Genomic DNA, 19,322 nt, shown 5'->3' on the forward strand with positions numbered 1-19,322 from the left:
ATTGGGGCTTGGAAAGACCGGAGACAAATCCAGACCGCCATCTATATGATTAGTTCATCTGAACTTGACCGTAATATGAAATCATTTTCATAGTCTCACCTTACCTCAGAAAAACGTGCTGTTAATATTATAGCCAAAACACACACTACGCCTTCTGACTGAAGCGAACTAGTCCCAAAGCAAGCTATTCTGCGCGAGGAGATCTTATTCGTGAGTTTGATGCTCGCTAAAGCCGTACAGACCCACCCGCTGACAATTGCTCTCTTTGTTTATTCTGCAACAAAGTAACACACGATCATACATGAATTTAATTTTCCAACTTCATGACAAGCGATAGATTCGTTATATTTGACTGCAAATTCTATTAAATATGGGACCAAAAAGCAAAGGTTGCAATACTTGCAAGTCCAGAAAAGTGAAATGTGATGAAACGCATCCATCTTGTCTGCGTTGTCAGAAAGGTGGACTCAATTGTTCAGGATACACATTGATCCCCAGATTCGTCGATGAGTTCCCAAAAATGAAACGGAGAAAGATGGTCGAGAGTCTACAGATACAAGATATGAGGGAGAAAAAGGCTAGGACAACTTCGCAAGATGGAAGTACGACAGTTCTTGGAATCGCCAAGGGTTTCACTCCCACAGACTCGTTATCTTTGATAGGCTTCAGAGATGATATTGTTATTTCATTTCTTGTGGATAAACTTGCAAAGGGGAGAGCGGGGCAGCAAGAAGCAATTGCTGCTGGGCAATCCTGGATTTTGGAGTTACCGAAGATATCGCACAAGTCGCTGGCAGCACTGGGAGCTTCATTTTTCGGGTTTGCGTATAAGCAGCGTGATGTTGGACTTGCAGCTATCAAGATTTATGGAAACGTCTTGTCTGATATGCAGAAATGCATATCGAATCGAGAGGATGTACGAAGGGGTGGTACTGTAGAGATTATAACACTGATGTGCATGTTTGAGGTTTGAATCATTTTCCATGCGTATCCGTTGTCGATTGCTAACAAAGCTAGCTTATGACTCATCGAGAGGGAACGGGTTGGTTATCTCATGCTCAAATGCTGGAGCATTTGTTGAGCTCTTTCGGACCGAAGAGGCTTATGACTGCATCAGAGAGATCACTGTTTCTGGAGCAGAGACACTTACTAGTAAGTCAGCTAAGTATGACTTGACTGGAGCATGCTGATGAACAAATTACCAGTTTTCTCGAGCTATTATGACTCAAACAGAAACATGTATGGCTCAGCCAGCATGGAAGTCTATACCATGGGAGCTAGACCCAACTTCAAAACAACCCATTGATTTCTTAATGGATATTATGTGCGATATTGCGAATTATCGAGCACGACTCAGAGAGCTCTCCACATCTAATGAGAATTGCCAACTTGCTGCGGATCTTATTTCAACTTTACACGAATTGAATGACTGGTGGGAGGACTACGCTGTCGAGTCAATATCATGGTGTACAGAAGTAAAAGCGGACGCGCAGAACAGTGTCATGCAAGATGATGATGGTCCTATTTTAGACACACTATTCCATTACAAAGATGTGTGGACAGCACATAGCATCTGTTTCTACGACGCTACTAGAATTCTGCTTTTAGAATTACTCAAAGCGGTACTACCATGTGAGATATTCGCACAAGTTTCCTTGGAGAATCCCAACAGAACACCTTTACTAGGCAGAAGCTCTGACACAAATGCGCTTGCTCTTGAGATCATTCGGTCTTTGGATTACACCAATCGTTATTATGAGAATTTTATGGGCACATTCTGTGTGGCTTTGGTCTTGGACGTAGCCTACAAGGCACTCGAAGAAGAGTCAAGAATACGTAGATGGCTATTGGGTGGACAGGAAGCGAAGAAGCTTGCGAAGGACAAATCGAAAGCAAATTCCCCGGCAGAACTGCCATTGGTAATGCTACCTACATGCCAAATCAGTTATGAAAGATGGTTCTATCAGTCTCTAAGATGCCCTATAAGCTTATTAGAAAATCATTTACCGAGTACTGCTTAGAGTGGTACTTACCAAAAGAAGAACAAGTAATGACTTAGCTCGGGGAAAAGCATTTGAACAACCACGGACCAAAATGGTCTCTGCATATACGGAAACTTTCATATAGCTACAACGCTCGGCACAAAATGTTGATCATTGTTGGAATTTGCTCGCCAGAAATACCTCGAATTGGGAATAGCTCAGATGGACAAAATGGCCGATGCTTAGAAATGGTTAAGTATTCCAACATACAGTAAGAAACAAACAGGGCTCGCAGAATAAACCTCGAATTGGGAATAGTGCAAAGATGCGAGTGAACGACGCAACAGCAAGTGCTTCGAAATAACTACCCAAGAATCGACTATATATATGATGTCTGGCAGTAGCACCTTTCTCAACGCAATTTCTTTCATTCTAGATTCATAGCCGTCCTCAGATTCGTCTTCCATATCTGACAAGTCCTACCATTTCATCGCCACAACAGCTGCAAACATGTCAACACCTACCTCCTCCCAAACCTACCAAGTAGTTCTCAACGATCAATCTGGTGATCAATCCTCCCCAACTCTACTCAACAATCTCGTTATCAAAACGGTTGCCACGCCCGTTCCGGGGCCAGGAGAAGTCCTGATACGCTTCCATGCCGCCGGCTTGAACTACCGCGATCTCAGCGTCCTCGCAAACAGTCCTGTTTACCCCATTGAAACCATCTCAGGCGTAGTACCCGCATGCGATGGTGCAGGAGAAATCGTATCTACCGGGCCTGACAGCAAATGGAGTGATAGTATTGGTCAAGATGTTATTTTGGTAGTCAATGGTGGTTGGCTCGATGGTGATGATCTTGCACAGTACACTGTTGAGACCACACTTGGAGCTGGAAGTGTCGATGGCTCGTTGACTCAATACGGCGTCTTCAAAGATCAGTTCATCGTTAAGAAACCTGCGAATCTCAGTTTTGAAGAAGCGGCTGCGATTTCAGCTTGTGCTTCAACTGCTGTCCATGCGTTGGATGCTATCGAAATCAAGAAAGGTATGACTGTGCTTACGCAAGGTACTGGTGGTGTTAGTTCGTTTGTGATTCAGGTATGGCCAACCAACTTCGAATATGGCTAGACGCAATTGCTTATCAGCTTTTAGTTTGCATCAGCACTAGGTGCCCATGTAATCGCAACATCTTCCTCAGATGAGAAGTTATCACAAGCAAAATCACTTGGTGCATCTGATATCATCAACTACAAAACAACCCCAAACTGGGCGGAAGAAGTCCTTCGCATCACGGATGGAAAAGGAGTTGATCTCGTAATCGATGTCGGAGGTGCCGGTACCATAGAACAATCTATAGCAGCAACGAAACTTGGTGGCACAGTGGCTCTTGTTGGATTCTTAACACCATCTACTCAGACCGATCTCATTGCTTCTATCATTTTCGGGGGCAAGACCTGTACGTGTACTTTCATGCCTTAAAGAAGCTGGCTAATGAATCCGCAGTGAAAGGCATCAGAGGTCAGAGCAAGAAGCACCTGGAGCGCGCTGTTGAGTCGATTGAGAAACATAATCTGCATCCTATTATCAACACTTATGAGTGGGCTGATGCAAATGTGGCATTTGAGGACCTGAGAAAGGGTGTCAAGGCTGGAAAACTCATTATCAAGGTCTGAATTTAGGAAGTTTGGCTCATGTACGAACTTGAACACCCCGATGATGGAAGACGGGGTTATTATTTTGAATGGTTATACACCGTCATGTATTTTCGTTGCTGGAAGGTGTTATGGCGTTCTGATTATTATGTGGGCATCCATGATGGTTTGTGAAACTGTGCTTCCTTGTATCGAATGAAATAGTTGCCCTATTTATAGATGTGATGCTGATATGGCACAGTACCACTCGAATTAAGTCTTGAGCTGTTTTAATATTTGAAATGATTTAAGAGCAGTTTATGGTTAATGATGGTACAAACACCCAACAACCCAAACATTCTAAGCACATGGTCCTGCCAAGTTGCGTTTCCAAACGCGGAGCCTCCCACGATATCCCAACCATTTAAACCAAAGACCTGACAATGCGTTATTCTAAACCCAGTCTAAATTCTGCCACCTGGCCATAACTCCATATCTCCCCCAATCAAACCTAGGATACTCTCATTTCCTGATCTCATGCACCAGGCGCCCCTTGACCCAAACGGCTAGAGTATTTCGATCATCTCCATTGTAAACCCATTTGGCGATTCTGTCATCCCAAGTCTCCCAGCCAAACATGTCGACCGGACTCTCGTCCATTTGGTTGATCTCGTCAGTCGCACCTTCCTCATCTGATATGTCTGCGCCAAAGCCGATAAGCTGAGCATCCCATTCCTTGCCGACGTCGAAGCCACCAATCTTGTCTTCAAGGTTAACGACCTTAGCTCCGCCTCTCGTTGCAAGGTAAAGAACCTCTTCGATAGATAATTTTGTGTTGTCATCCCCACCCATAGCCACATGACGCGAGACCAGAACGGCTTGTCGAAGAGCTTCTAGAATCGACGGCGAGTAACCGCCTGACATGTCCGTGCCTAGTCCAATATCGATACCATTATCCAGCAGTTGACGCACTTTGCAGGTACCAGAAGTTATACTTGAATTTGAGCAAGGACAATGGGAGATCTTCGCTTTCCGTTCTTTGATAAGTGCAATTTCATCATCTGAAAGATGTATGGCGTGAGCTAGAATGGTTTTCCTAGTGAGTAGACTAAAGGAGTCGTAAACAGATGTATAGTCTTTGATGTCAGGAAATAGCTGCTTGACTAGCGCCAGCTCACCCACGTTTTCGGAGATGTGCGTTTGAATTGGTAGATCAGTCTCCTTGTGCAGCGCGCCAAGAGATGTCATAAGCTCCGAGGAACAAGATGGCGCGAATCTGGGAGTCAATATTGGAGATACTAATGAATATGAAGGATCTATCGAAGAGATGTGCGAGATGGTAGCTTTGGTAGCCTCGATCGCTTGTTGTGGTGACTCGTCTCGGTAAGTGTCAGGAGACATGTCAGAATCCATACAGCACCGCCCAATAAATGCCCGTTGACCGATTGATAAACAGAGGTCAGCAAGCAGATTTGTCGCCGGGACATGAATGGTAGCATAGTAGCTTGCTGTGGTGGTGCCATGAGAGAGTGTACGCTTAACGCAGCGGTTGTAGACCATCTGGGCCTTTGATAAGTTGGCAAGTGATGACTCCATAGGAAAGGTGTATTTTAGCAGCCAATCCAGCAACGTGCTCTTGCCGAAAATTCCAGCATTAGGAAATTGAGGAGCATGGATATGCGTGTCTACCTCCTATTAGCAGAGAAGTCTTCGAGGAGAGATTTGATAGGAGTGGTGAATAACCAACTTACCAATAAATCCAGGAAAGAAAAATTCCCCTTTCTTCGCCATATGTACAGCATACTCTCCTTCTACCCAGCCCATTTGTGGTATTAAAGTATCTTTCGCTCGCTGTAAGTCCATATCCTGTTCAATGGCGACAATGACTCCATGTTCATCCACGAAGACCGCCGCATCGTGCCGGGTCTCTAACTCATCGAGACTCTTGCAATGCACGAAAGATCCCAAGAAAAGAGACTTTTTGGTAGGTGACATCTTATTACTTTCCGATAAGGAGTGAGATAATAGAAATTTGTCTCTGACGTGAAAACCAAAAGATTCTGGTGTGAACAAGATGATTGTAGCTGCTCGGCAATAATGTATGTATAGGCAGCGGCAATAATATATGTATAGGCAGAAGCGAAGGTAAACAAAGCAACGAGGCTATCTAAAGCGCGAAAGAATAAGAATAAGTATTTGAAACAAAAGTGACACTTGCTTTTTCAAAACCCAATGGTTGCGATATGTTCTGTCCAATAACACTACTCTAGCCGCACTTGGCTCGAATAGGAATGGGTCGGCGGCGGACTTCGCCTGGGGCCGACTTGCTCGTTAAAAGATCCTAGATTCCAGATTCCAATGACAAGAAGCGAGCCGTGAGATAATCAAGTCATTCTTAATAATGGGCGGGCCCGAGAGAAGTAAAGCATTATAGCTAACGGAAGATAAGCAAAGATGACTTGGTCATTACATGAAGAGATTCAGCATATATCAAGAAGGATGATGTGCAGTGACCGCATGCTCTCTTTGGTTCAGATAAATGGCGTGCTTGAGCTTTTATGTAGGATCTAGAAATTTTGGTACAGATGTGCCGGGTATCCCACTAGTCCTTCTAAGTTTCTTAACGCCTTGACCATGATATTACCCATCCACTATATGCTTGCTCGACGGGGAGCCATTGTCCTCCTCAAAGCCTTCTTCTCCTCTGTCTCATCTATCAAAGGCAGCACGCCCTGATCCCTCATCTGCGAAAGATACGACTGGCCGAACTTATAACCCACTTGATAGATCTCGTCAAACTTCCCAAAGTCTAGAGTGCCATAAGCATCGATGGGCGGGCGCATGTATAGACATCCGGGGGTGTTCTTGGCCCTTTCCAATGCGTCTACACTTGAGACGTACGCAAGTCGTGCTTGAATTTCTGCTAGGGTCGGTGGGTTCGGGTACGATGAGAAAGGGTTCCAGCGATTGGCAAAGGCCCAAAAGCCAGACAAGGAATCACCAAATGTTTGGGGAGTATCGTCGTCGAGACTTCCAACATCGATTGCGAAGATCACGTCTGCCCCTAAGGACTTCATATGCGTGACCGTCAGATTATCGACATAACCACCATCAAGTAGCATACTTCCTTCATCGCACAAAGGTGGTAATAGGCCGGCCAGAGACATGGAAGCCCGTACATAACGCCACGCGTAACCACTCGTATGTATCTCTGACCGACTCTTGCTGATGTTTGTCGTATTACAGTAAAATTCCAACCAAAAGTCCTCTATTTGAGAATTTCCAAAAGTCTTGAAGATTCCACGATTAAATTCATGGCCAGTCGTATAAGAGGCGGATGGATATGTTAGGTCAAGGGCGAACCGCCACATACTTGCCATACGGCCAGCAAATTTCTTTGCACGGCCATACATTGGAACCACATCTGCATCACGCGCGTACAAGGCTCCAATGAAGGATCCGATAGATGTGCCCCCTATTATGTCTATGGGAATGCCAGCTTCTTCCAAAGCTCGAATTATCCCGACTTGAGCAATGCCCCTGGCACCACCGCCGCCTAGAACTAAGCCGATGGATTTTCCACAAAGCCTCCTGGCAATTCTATGGAAGTCTCCCTTGAAGGGCGTATCGGCGGAATAAAGTGGAGTTTGTCGGACTCTCCGGGAAGTATACTTCTGAATTTCTGCTTGTAGGACCTGAACTCGTTGTTTCAAAGTAGAGCCAAACCTTCTCGTTTGCGGATGAACTGGAACTGAGCTTGTCCGGAAAGCCATCTGTACATGGTGATGCCCGCCGTTAATCCAGACACGATTTCGGAGCCAGGCTCTCGTGACTCCCTGAGGAACAAATCTGTCGGAATGTAGCAATACGAGCTCCTTTCTCGCGGTGGTTTTCATCCCGAGGAGAAAACGCTCATATTCTCCAATTGCGGCAGATCCTTCCGCTAAACCCACAAGTAATATACAATCAGCCTGACTGATGCACGTCTGAGTCCAAGGCGAGTTCACATTGGTATCTGCACGTTGATTAGCCGCAATCTTTGACAACATCTCAATGGCATTAACAATCAGGAAGGAAATAGAGCTGCATTAATGTGGTCTTCATAGCATGATTTTGACTTTGGAAAAAGTTCGGCTGCTTGAGAAGATATAGTGAAATAAATGCCATAGTGAAAACTTACCTGCCACATATAGAACCAGACCATACTTTTCCTCAAGGTCGGCGAGATACTGAGATAGCTTTAGTTTCCCCATCCGACTGAACGCGTGGCGACCGAGATGGTTCAATATTGCCGCCTGATTGAGAGAGGTAACGCCATTAGTTGCGCCAATTTGAGTTAGGGCGTTCATCAATCTGCTTGCAAATTCGACTACTGGGACGCCAGCAGTGACGGGAAGAATCGCAACTGTTCTGAGATTTAAAGTAGAGGAAACTTTATTGCTGGTGGCAGCAGTGACCTTTTCCTTGCCTTGATCAAACACAGGATCTTCTATTAGAGATCGCATTCGAGATGCAATGATTTTTGATATTTTGATGGTGATTCCTGGGTGCTCCTGGGCCAGACTGTTGAAAAGAGTTCTAGGAAATTTCGCGAGTTCCGTATCACGAATAGCATGCAGTGTAGCAGGTCTGGTGGACTCAGTCATGACCTCGAGCTCGCCAACACTTTCCCCTTGGCCATATTCGCCAACAACTTTCATTTCCGCCTCTTCGTTGTTAAGAACAAGACGTAGACGGCCATTGAGAACAATGTAGATGGCATCACTATCATCGCCCTGATGATAGATGACCTGACCAGCACTGACTTGGACCCACTCCAGAGCAAAGTCAATGTGTAATATCAATTTGGGTAAAAGACTTGTGAGTCTTTTCGCCATGGTCAGCAGAACCACAGGATACTTCTCAACAATCCTCTCCAGTGATGAGCGAGGGAGAAAGCCAACGTAAACGTCTGTCTTTGCGACGACGTCTATGAAGGAGCGATATGAAGAGATGGTACCGATATAGCCTGCAATACCACCAGGTTTAATCAAAGCCAGAGATTTCCGACTCGCCGCTTTTCTTTTTTTATCAGTGGTATGCGCCATCCCCGCAGTAGATGTCCTTGCTGAACCAGTACCTAGGCGACTGAGTGGAGGACGTCCGTCGTCACCAAGTCTGGACGTCGGTGGTCGATGGGAAGGTCCAAGTACCGTGGACTCAGACTTCTCGTCAATAGGAACGCTCACATCTAGGAAACCATCTATTACATAGTATAGACCAGGATTCCGCTCTCCCTGCTCAACAAGAACGGAACCCTGAGGGAAAAAGACAATCTCGATTTCATCTTTTAATTCGTGGGCTAAACCCTGGGTACTAGGATATCCACCCACGCTGATCCCACCAGATGTCATAGACTCATTGTCTCCGTCTGCTGATGCTTCATATGGATCCATGAATCCAAAAGCATTGTTGGTAAAAACAGCCTTTTGCTTTCGCTGGTCGTAGGATACCAGTCGAGGGGAAGCTTCGACAGAGTCAGACATTCTCAGAGCATTTCGGGTGTTCGTGAGGCCTATAGCCTTGAAGATACACTCCAGAACCGAGCCCCTGAACATGCCGTCTTCATCAATTGATTCTTGGCGGTGGAGTGATACGCGAGGCGATAATGTGTTGGCGAAGGGGTTAAAAGTGCGCTGCGCGAGTGGACTCTGACTATCATGGTGCCAAACTTCTGGCGCTTCAACAGTTGCTACAGAATGGGCCTGAGCAGTATGGGAATTGATTCGTCGTCCACCGGATCGTGACATGTGGATATTGGTCAGTAAGTCGCCAGGACTGGGATTGGTACTTATATCGCGACCAGGAGGCTCGAAGGAGTCGGTAGTCAGTGCTGGGGAACCTTTCGAAACCAGTGAGTGGATGGTAGCCTCTTTTCTCAGACTATTACTAGATCTGCGCCTACGGCCAACCCCAGCATTGTGTAAGGCTATGCCTTTACTACTGTCTTCAGGCCCAGCTCGTTCCCGCTCGCGGGTGAACTTCTCTTTGAGACGCTCTAAGGCATCGCCACGCAGAAAATTTGGAAGCTCATATGTAGTATACTTGTTCATGTGTTTTTCTGTCCGCAATACTTCACTCGTCAGGCCGAGGTAGGAATGACCTGTAGCAAGTGTCACTCTTTGAAGTCGAGTTAAAATTACCTGCACAATATGTGCAGTAGCCTTTGGATACACCCTCGTTAAACGACGAAACGCACTCGCTGGGATGATGGCAATCGTGGTGTCAACCGTAGCCCTGGCGACGATGTCGGGGTGGGCAGAGTATGTCTGGTTTCTTCTAGGTTTAGGTCTGGGTTTCGGTTTGACTCCACCATCGAGTGACAGAGGAGGAATAATCGGAAGCGCGCCACCACCACTAGAACTTGCCATGGTCGACGACCTTCGATCCTTTCGTCTAAATGATGTGGCTCCGTCTACGGATGCCCCGTATATTGGGCTGTTTGGCAGCGACGGCGGAATGTCATGTTGATTTTGATCAAATTCGAAGCCAGCACTCGACGGGAATCGCTGTTGGCGGAATCCACTGGTTGAAGTCCCAGACTCTACTTCCTCGTCTTCCGTATGTCTTAGCTTGACGTCTTCAGTGAACAGCGAGAGTATCGAGAATAGGGAGGACATTGGCGCTCCATTTTTCACCTCGGTCAAAAGTTGGTACTTCTGGTGCCCTGCACCTGTGTTGTGATCATCACCACTGTCAGAAGAGTCTTTTGGGTCGAAGGTCACAGTTTCGGAATCAGAACCGCGACTTTCTCTAGATGACTTCACAAAGATCTCAACTAGTCCATCGACAACAAGGCAAAAGCCCTTTTCTTCTTCTAGATTTAACGTTTCCCCTGCTATGAGCTTCCGTGTTTGCATACTTCGTGTGAGCTCGTGAAAAACCGACCGCTCCAAATATCCGAATACTTTGATTGCACTTAGGAACTCGTCCAAATAGTTGGAAAATCCAGATTTCGAACCCTCCTCTTGTGTATCCGGGTATAAATCGATCTGTGGTTCCTTGCGTTGCGGTTCAGGAGGTAAACGCGCATACATGTTTAGAAACCTATATCTGACGAACCAGCTTATGGTCGACATGAAAGCTAGCATTATTAACATACTGTACTTATATTAGCAAGGTTTGACATCTGGGAAGATGGAATACTTACAGAGTAGTAGCATTCATGGTAACTGTCAAGCTGGTCGAGAACAGGGTAAATAGAAATGTAGGCATTGTGATGGAGATGCAGGTAATTATCCAGTAAAGAAGGCCTGGGACGATGCCTATGAGATACAGACCCATTCTCCCAATACCTCCCAGCCAGGAGGGTTGCAAACTGAGCTCCTCTAGTGCCGTCGCTGTGGCAGAAGCCAGAGGTGAGGTGGACACGGAGCTCATATTGACAAGCAAGCTTGTGAAGCTCGGAATGCTGGCAAGAAACAGGTATTCGGTAGTGTCGACGAGCAGCAGCAGTCAAGCCCGCCACTGTGTCAATATCTCAGCTCTCAGTAGGTGTCTTTTCCATTTTACGAACTTGGAAGGCTTGAAAGCCAACAATTGTTTGTATCCGGAACGAATTCATACTGTAGTCGAAAGATGGTTTCTACCTAGGTTCGGTGCATTTGAAACTACTTCCTCCGCTCCGTATCGGCGCCGCTTTCGCCGACAAATCGATGCTAACCCCTGTTCTGACTTCCACGACATACTGCCCGCCCACCGACCCCACCAAGCTCGCGTCCAAAATTCAGTTTGTGACTCCAAGGACTAGACTGTCGCAAACATTCACGATCTATTCTGCTCGCGCCCACCCACTCAAAAGAATCATCCTTATACACAAATCTCTAAGCTCGCCACAGCATATTGTAGCAACGAAGCGCACCTCCCATCTACGAATAGAAGGTTTTGAAGGCGTTGCGCCAACCCGCCAAAATGTCGTTGACCAACTGTCGCTTCTACGAGGAGAAGTATCCTGAGATTGATAGCTTTGTGATGGTGAACGTCAAGCAGGTATGTCTTCTAATTTTCGCCTCTAGCGTACTATGTTGACATGGCCTGCAGATTGCTGAGATGGGAGCGTACGTTAAACTTCTCGAGTATGACAACATCGATGGCATGATCTTACTTTCCGAATTATCGAGACGCCGTATCAGAAGTATTCAAAAACTTATTCGAGTGGGGCGAAACGAAGTTGTGGTGGTTCTCAGAGTTGATAAAGAGAAAGGTACATCTTAGCCTCGTTACATGGATATCGAACCATTATTGACAGCATACTAAGGATACATTGATTTGTCGAAGCGAAGAGTATCGCCAGAAGACATCGTCAAATGTGAGGAGAGGTACAACAAAAGTAAAATGGTCCACTCCATTATGCGGCACGTAGCAGAAAAAACGCAACATCCAATCGAAGATCTCTATGAGCGCATTGGGTGGCCCTTAAACAAGAAATATGGACACGCAGTCGATGCCTTCAAGCTTTCCATAACGTAAGCGGCCACGTTCTCTCTCAAATCACCACTAACATTTCGTAGCAACTCCGAAGTCTGGCAGGACATTTCCTTTCCAAACGATGTAGTAGCTGATGAATTGAAATCTTATATCGGAAAACGTTTGACGCCACAGCCCACGAAAGTTCGAGCAGACGTCGAAGTTACATGCTTTGGTTATGAAGGCATAGATGCGGTTAAGACCGCTCTCCGAACTGCAGAGGCGAGAAATACTCCAGACAACCAAGTAAAGGTTAAGCTTGTATCGCCGCCCTTATATGTCTTGACTAGTACATGCTTGGAGAAGAATGTTGGGATCCAGACTCTGGAAGCGGCGATCGTTGACATCCGGAAAGACATAGAAAGTGCTGGAGGAAATTGCATTGTTAAGATGGAGCCGAAGGCGGTTACGGAGAACGACGATGCTGAACTGCAGGCACTGATGGAGAAGAGAGAAAGAGAAAACGCCGAAGTCAGTGGAGATGAGAGCATGTCTGAATCTGACGACGCCGTTCCTGAGACCATGTAATGTTGATGCAATTCTGGGGGATAATTAAAAGCATTCTGGGAAGATCTGCATTGCGGGCGCATAGAGGGCCATATAAAGCTCATGAATGCAAGCGGCCAATTGTAGTAACGAATCAAATATGAAGAGATTAGATTTTGCTCAATGTTTATTGTTATATTAATTACCGCGCGTTTCACCTGACAACAGGTTATTTACAAGGCTGAAGAAAGAGATTGCCGAATTGATGGTCACAAGGCTGTGGCTCGGTACTGAAGTCGACGAAACCTTGGGACAATAAAACATACCATCTGCAACACATTTCATAACTCTGGCCTTTGGCCCCGATGGCCGTCAATCGTGTCGTCTCCAACTTCCGCAACATTCCACTACGGCCATTTATGCGGAAGACGGGCTACAACCTTCTCATATTTGCTTCTTGGGTTCCAGCAGTCATCTTTTTTAATGAAAATATTGGAGAAACCACAAAGATTACAGGTGCTTCCATGTACCCATACCTCAATACATCATACAACGAATCCCGGAAGAAGGATCTTTGTTGGGTGAACAAGTGGAACCCAGGTACCGGCTTGGAACGCGGCATGCTTGTCTCATTCTGGTACGTTGCCATTATCTTCATTCAGACCCAGCTAACGATTGGAACTATAGGAGCCCCAGCCATCCGGATGTTCTCGCTGTCAAAAGAATCATAGCAATAGAAGGTGATAGGGTTTTCTCTCGCGCGCCATACCCAGCGCCAATTGCAGATATCCCGGCTGGCCATGTCTGGGTGGAGGGTGATAATCGAGATGGCAATAAGTCTTTGGACAGCAACCATTATGGGCCAATACCTATAAGTTTGATTCAGGGCAAAGTTACACATGTGCTCCGGCCATGGGCAAGCTCTGGACCGATTAAATGGGCAGAGTTTAGGGGTAGAACTAAAGTGATAAGAGGACGGAAAGAAGATGCTCTTCAATGGGCTTGAAACCGCAGAATATTCGAACGCAATATTTATGGAACAAGAAAAAATAGTCTGGACAAGTGCGCCACACGCAAGTCAGAGGTGCATGTACTAGATGAGGAGAGGTTGACATCTCCGCATAGCTGTAAAAGCAGATCTTTACAAAATAATTTAAGAAATACACCGTGGTGGTAAACCAAACTCATCAAGTATTGTCTGACCAAATCCGAATAATAATTATTAGCAACGAGGGTACGCTATCTCTCTTTTTCCACTCTGTTGTGTTAATCCAAGGCCTTCAGCTCCGAAAATGTGGAAGCATCCTGGAAATCATTCCAAACTCGGACAAAAATCTAGGGATCTGAACTTAATTCTAGACACACTGTAGTACGATTTAAATGTTTTCGTACTGTAGTAAATAAATCGTTCAAGCAACTTCGGTTGCATTGTGAAAGGCCAGCAGGTGTTGGCTCTCAGCCTTGCGCTAGCGGGCGGAACATTTGCTTAGCATCCTACCTCCCAGAAAGCCTAGGATTCAACATTTCATCGATAATTCAATAAGCCGACCGCTGCAACCAACTTCCGGGAAGACAGTCGCAATCCTTCTCGGATAGCCCTCAACTGGATCCGAGAAAGGGCCATGTCCCTGGTGAAAAATCTTTTCTCTTCTGCAACGACAAGTACCGAACCGAATCGTAACGACTTTGCCATTGTTGATGATGGATTGCAAACGGGGAGGGAGGCCGGCGGAAATATCAAATTGGGCACAGGGAGGACCAGGCCGGATACTATGGCATCGAAAGACATCGAGGAGGAGGAAAGAGCGCCATATGTACATGTAATGATAGCAATTTTCCCAGAAAAAGTTAGTGGACTAATTTTCTGTAGTGCATGATTGCCGGAGGCCTAGGAGGGACGACGGGAGATCTTCTGATGCATTCTTTAGATACCGTGAAGACGCGGCAGCAGGGCGACCCGCACTTTCCTCCCAGATATACGTCTATGGCCTCTTCATATTCTACGATATTCCGCCAGGAGGGCCTCCGACGGGGATTGTATGGAGGCTGGCTACCAGCATTGCTAGGCTCCTTCCCAGGGACTATCATATTCTTTGGGACCTACGAATACAGTAAAAGGCACATGATTGATTACGGTATCAATCCGCAGCTTGCGTATCTTACTAGCGGTACAAACTTCCGAACCGTATATTTAGGAATCTTGACTAATGGGAGTGCAATAGGGTTCGTTGCCGACTTTGCTGCATCATTCATTTATGTGCCCTCCGAGGTACTCAAAACGCGTCTACAGTTACAGGGTCGATACAACAACCCCTACTTCAATTCTGGATATAATTATAAGGGGTTTTCTCACGCCGCTAAAACAATATACCGTCAAGAAGGATTTTCAGCTCTGTTCTATGGATATAAAGCGACCATTTTCAGGGATCTGCCATTTTCGGCTCTGCAATTCACATTCTACGAGCAAGGTCAGGATTGGGCACGGAAATGGAAGCAAAGCAGAGAGATTGGGCTTCCTCTCGAGCTTTTGACAGGTGCCGCTGCTGGTGGACTTGCTGGTGTAATAACATGTCCACTCGATGTCGTGAAAACTAGAATTCAGACTCAAGTCAACATTTCCGAGCCGGTAATCAGTCACACAAACAATGCCCTGGGAAAGAAAACGTCAAACTCATCCATACAGCAACAAATCAGAAAGATTTCGACATCATCGCCTTCGACGCATACTCCTCGGCCAGGCGCCAGTAATCTCGATACCTCATCCGTTATCACTGGACTAAAGCTCATATACAAGAGCGAAGGGCTTGCAGGAGGCTTTCGCGGTGTTGGGCCTAGGTTTGTATGGACCAGCGTTCAGAGTGGCTGCATGCTCTTCTTATATCAAACAATTTTACGGAAACTGGGTGTATTATCTTCTGCAAGCAACCGAGAAGAAGCTGTATAATGGGACTGGGAGGCTTTTCACTGGATGAGAGTTTGTATAAAAGCTTGGGCGAGGAATGTAAGGATACTGTACACCACAACAGCATATGGGCGGCGTTACTTGCACAAACAACATGCAGAAAAATCATAGAATAGATCTTCACTTTGAGGACGTTGAAGAATCTTGCAATAACGTTTTATTATGTGGCGCGTAATTTCGACCTCCTCATAAGACCAAAGTGCAATTCGGAACGTGATAACTGCAAGTATGAGAATAATTGAAGAGCTTAAATAACCTATACTTGTAATTCAATTCGCCCTTGTTGTCTGGTGCGCTGAGCCGGGGCTCGGGCTGATGTTGCCTCGATTGCTACGGCGGCCTGACAATGTTCGTCGCGCATGCTTTATTTAGTGTCTGGTCCTGACAAGAGCTCCATGGGAACTCGACAAATTTTAACATCGAAACTCGAAATCAAACACTACTGGCTTTCCCACTCTACCACCACGAAGCTTCGTACAGAACTGCTCGAAGATCGGTAGACAGAATTAAATGAATTTTGTTTCTAAATCGCCATGAAGCCTCAGATATGCCTATTACGCTTCCTGTGCCGTCCAAAGGTGCTCTCAGAACTCTCCGCCATCTCGCCTTCGGAACATCTTGCACAGTCGCTCTGAGTGCTGGACTTCTGACCGAAGATCGTCGACGAAGAATCCACTCTGCGCGGGAGGTACACGAGAATGCTTGCAAAATCAAGGGGGCGAGGGGTTATCACAGTGGAAGCGCCAGAGTACTTATCGACATTAGCATGGGTGATGTCTCTGGTTTCGAGGACCTCCCATTCCCACCAGCGGATAGAACAATGACGAAGTTGACGAAAGAGACCAACAAAGAACACAGACAATCGGCAATCCAACCTACGAGCGAACACATTGAGCTGGTGCAAATCGGAACAGCTTGGCCTGGAGATATCTCCACGCAAGAAACTGGGAACAAGTCCACTCCGGCGCCCAAAATCACGGATCTAATTGATTCCCGCCCTTTGGTAGCCCACCGTCAAGTAAAAGCCCGTAGGGTGGATGATTATATCAAAAAACGTCTGGTTTTCCAGCAACAAGCACGGCCCGACGTTTTGGACTCAGATGCAGAAGGAGAATTGTTGTTTGAAGCCAATCGTCAACGAAGACTTTCTGCGGATGTTGACCGGATTGTCTCGAGTGGTGATCCAGCGGACGTCGAGGCAGCGGCCTCCCGATTTTTGGATACTTTCGAAGAAGGAATTGACATCCCCCGAACTGGTATTGATCCACAGCTACTTCAAACGGCCGCAAATCTTTCAGAGTTGTGTATGAAACATGACAAAATTCATCTTGCACAAGCTATACTGAAGTCAATATTGCCCCATTTTCGTGGCATCGAGGAGACATTATATCAGAGATTCTCTCCTCACACTATCATCAAACACATACTGGATGACGCCCATTTAACTGGATCGAGCTTAAACTTCGCCTGCGTAATATATACCCAACGCTTTGAAAAAGGCTGCCAGATCCCGGACAGTGTAGACCGGCAGAAGGTCTCCTCACTGGGTACAAGATTATTCGAAGAGGCACGCCAACGTGGATGGCATGGTCTTACTTGTAAAATCTTCTTTTCAAGGTTACGATATGGTGCTCGTACTTCCCTGTCTGCAGAGGATGTAGGATGTGTGATCGACGCCACACATAAGCTTGGTGATTATAAAGGGGTGGGAGACCTTTTTTGGAAGTACTTCACCAAGACCACACCTCACAGCATTCAACTATCTAAAGTCGTTCGACTTGTGGTCGATGCCGCCTTCCAGTCTGGACAAGCTCGGCGTGCGGAACGGGTATTGGCAGTGAGCAGTAAAATGGCAAAGCTTGGGGGTTTCAAAACCTCGACAACTTCGTTACTAAACTTTCTTGGTGGTCAGTGGAGGATGACGCGTAATATTGAAATCACCATCGAGAGTTTCGAGCGCTTTAAACCACTCTTAGCTGATGTCAACCATCCGAGCACAGTTTACGGAGCGATCATTCAATGGTGCATAGAGGCTGACAAGGAAAGCATTGCAGTATTCTATTACAATGAGCTAAAGAAAGTCCACACTGTCAATCCAGCCGACCTTCGTATATTTGGCCATTTTGCCCTTGCCAAGGCAAAGCGTAATGACTGGCCTGGAGCCAGAGAAGACCTCAAGAACATGGGGCTGATAAGCGCTCAGTTCGAGGAGGAATATGGACAGACTCTGCAAGAAATCTTCAGTCATAGCTTTGTACCCATTTTGAAAGTCTTCGCAGATTCGCACAGTGTTTGCGAGACAGAGGAGTTCATCCGCGGCTTCATGGACAGCAGCTACTTCCTATTGACTCCGTACATCTCCAACATCATGATTAGTGAGTATGCTGCTGCTAAGGAAACAGACTCTCTACTCCGCTGGGTAGACATTGCACATACTGCCGGATGTCCCATTGACTCGGTCTCGATAAACATCATCCTGAAGTATTGCCGCTTGGTGTGGGACTTTTCATACGAAGAGGCCTTCCAGTTATACAAGCTGATCTGTGCGCGCGGTAATGGTGCGTTCACGGAAGACCAGACTGTTGAACATTTGGCACAGATTGCCTTGACGGGTTCTCCGGGGACGGTGAAGGCTACTAAAAGACTGCGCAGGCTTCAAGCCCTGCGCAAACACAAACACACTTGGAACTCTGCTGGAACCCTTCGTATCATGAGTACAAACCTCATTACCGGTAATCCTGCCGCTACACTCAAAGCATATGAATCGGCGCTCAAATCCGAGATTCCTATTGGCCCGAAGCACGTAGCCATAGCCGTTGCCGCGTGCTTGCGGCATAAAAGCATCTCGCAGACCCAAATTCTCATTAGAGAAGCATATGCTCGAGGAACCGATGTGCAGTTTGCTGCGGCCCATGTTCTCATTGAACAGATGAAGGGTTTCATCGACCAGTCCCCAGACGAGTTCAGAAGCTTGGTTTTAACCAACATAGCTACCCTGGAGACTGCTGGGATTACCATTGATCAATCTATTGTAACCCATACAATCAGTCTTCTGGAGAGGAGTGGGGAGGTTCGACAAGCTCTCGACTTTTGGTCGCTCATGTCTGAGCGGCTAGGCTTAATGGCACAAACCATCCATCTCTCGACTCTTACTGTATTGTTGAATGTGTACGCGAGTCTTGAAAGCCGCCAGGGAGTCCTTTGGATCTCACACACCCTCATGCACTCAGGTTCCATTCCAGACCGCCGGTTTAAGATTCGCGTTGCAGTAATGATCAATGTAGTAAAGAAAAAACAACAGCAAAAGCCCTTGGATTTACGTCAAATTGGCTATATGGATGCTTTGGAAAGTTTACGTCGTCAGGTTAAGCAAGCTCGGGAACGCCGCAGTTTGGAAAAAGCCAAGTTCCGAGAGATGGCCATGTCTATGCTCAACCTAGGGATTGAAAGCCAGCCTCCTGCGAATCTATTGGGATCCTCTGCATCAGACTCTCGAACCGTGACTGACGGAATATCCATAGCACAAACGTCACATGAGACTTGTGACGGAGGATTCGATCCAGAAAGCGATTCAGTAAAGTATCTGGGCAAAGCCATTGGTGTCGCAGGCTGATAATTACCATGTGTATATTATGTATATCTATGTTTAGTTTATAGATGTTGGAAATTATGTATATAACTCATGAGATGAAGTTTCTACATCCTCGTATCAAGCATGAGGCACGCATATTTTCAACTCATAGTGACTCTTAC

The 19,322-nt window shown here is 46.3% G+C and overlaps 8 protein-coding genes across 8 annotated transcripts; 6 read left to right on the forward strand and 2 right to left on the reverse strand.

Annotated features, from left to right (window-relative positions):
- Positions 1-520: 520 nt before the first annotated feature.
- On the forward strand, positions 521-2,021 carry GLAREA_08335 (uncharacterized protein; the record flags this gene model as incomplete). The annotated part of the gene is made up of 3 exons (XM_008090380.1): positions 521-967; positions 1,018-1,152; positions 1,206-2,021. The coding sequence occupies 3 exons, from the start codon at positions 521-523 to the stop codon at positions 2,019-2,021; spliced, it is 1,398 nt and encodes a 465-aa protein (XP_008088571.1).
- A 471-nt stretch (positions 2,022-2,492) lies between these two features.
- On the forward strand, positions 2,493-3,658 carry GLAREA_08336 (NAD(P)-binding Rossmann-fold containing protein; the record flags this gene model as incomplete). Its single annotated transcript, XM_008090381.1, has 3 exons — positions 2,493-3,083; positions 3,138-3,441; positions 3,489-3,658. The coding sequence occupies 3 exons, from the start codon at positions 2,493-2,495 to the stop codon at positions 3,656-3,658; spliced, it is 1,065 nt and encodes a 354-aa protein (XP_008088572.1).
- Positions 3,659-4,138: 480 nt separating this feature from the next.
- Positions 4,139-5,611, reverse strand: GLAREA_08337 (Metallo-dependent hydrolase; the record flags this gene model as incomplete). Its single annotated transcript, XM_008090382.1, has 2 exons — positions 4,139-5,301; positions 5,368-5,611. The coding sequence occupies 2 exons, from the start codon at positions 5,609-5,611 to the stop codon at positions 4,139-4,141; spliced, it is 1,407 nt and encodes a 468-aa protein (XP_008088573.1).
- Positions 5,612-6,267: 656 nt separating this feature from the next.
- GLAREA_08338 (FabD/lysophospholipase-like protein) lies at positions 6,268-11,035 on the reverse strand (the record flags this gene model as incomplete). The annotated part of the gene is made up of 3 exons (XM_008090383.1): positions 6,268-7,631; positions 7,797-10,756; positions 10,806-11,035. 3 exons carry the CDS (start codon positions 11,033-11,035, stop codon positions 6,268-6,270), a joined length of 4,554 nt encoding a protein of 1,517 aa, XP_008088574.1.
- A 531-nt stretch (positions 11,036-11,566) lies between these two features.
- On the forward strand, positions 11,567-12,649 carry GLAREA_08339 (eIF-2-alpha, C-terminal; the record flags this gene model as incomplete). Its single annotated transcript, XM_008090384.1, has 4 exons — positions 11,567-11,644; positions 11,696-11,858; positions 11,913-12,120; positions 12,166-12,649. The coding sequence occupies 4 exons, from the start codon at positions 11,567-11,569 to the stop codon at positions 12,647-12,649; spliced, it is 933 nt and encodes a 310-aa protein (XP_008088575.1).
- A 323-nt stretch (positions 12,650-12,972) lies between these two features.
- On the forward strand, positions 12,973-13,613 carry GLAREA_08340 (LexA/Signal peptidase; the record flags this gene model as incomplete). The annotated part of the gene is made up of 2 exons (XM_008090385.1): positions 12,973-13,244; positions 13,295-13,613. 2 exons carry the CDS (start codon positions 12,973-12,975, stop codon positions 13,611-13,613), a joined length of 591 nt encoding a protein of 196 aa, XP_008088576.1.
- Positions 13,614-14,229: 616 nt separating this feature from the next.
- GLAREA_08341 (Mitochondrial carrier) lies at positions 14,230-15,551 on the forward strand (the record flags this gene model as incomplete). Its single annotated transcript, XM_008090386.1, has 2 exons — positions 14,230-14,427; positions 14,478-15,551. The coding sequence occupies 2 exons, from the start codon at positions 14,230-14,232 to the stop codon at positions 15,549-15,551; spliced, it is 1,272 nt and encodes a 423-aa protein (XP_008088577.1).
- A 565-nt stretch (positions 15,552-16,116) lies between these two features.
- Positions 16,117-19,182, forward strand: GLAREA_08342 (uncharacterized protein; the record flags this gene model as incomplete). The annotated part of the gene is made up of 1 exon (XM_008090387.1): positions 16,117-19,182. The coding sequence occupies one exon, from the start codon at positions 16,117-16,119 to the stop codon at positions 19,180-19,182; it is 3,066 nt and encodes a 1,021-aa protein (XP_008088578.1).
- Between the last annotated feature and the right edge of the window lie 140 nt (positions 19,183-19,322).

Source organism: Glarea lozoyensis (assembly GCF_000409485.1).
Source record: "Glarea lozoyensis ATCC 20868 chromosome Unknown GLAREA9, whole genome shotgun sequence".
In the NCBI taxonomy this organism is placed as follows: domain Eukaryota; kingdom Fungi; phylum Ascomycota; class Leotiomycetes; order Helotiales; family Helotiaceae; genus Glarea; species Glarea lozoyensis.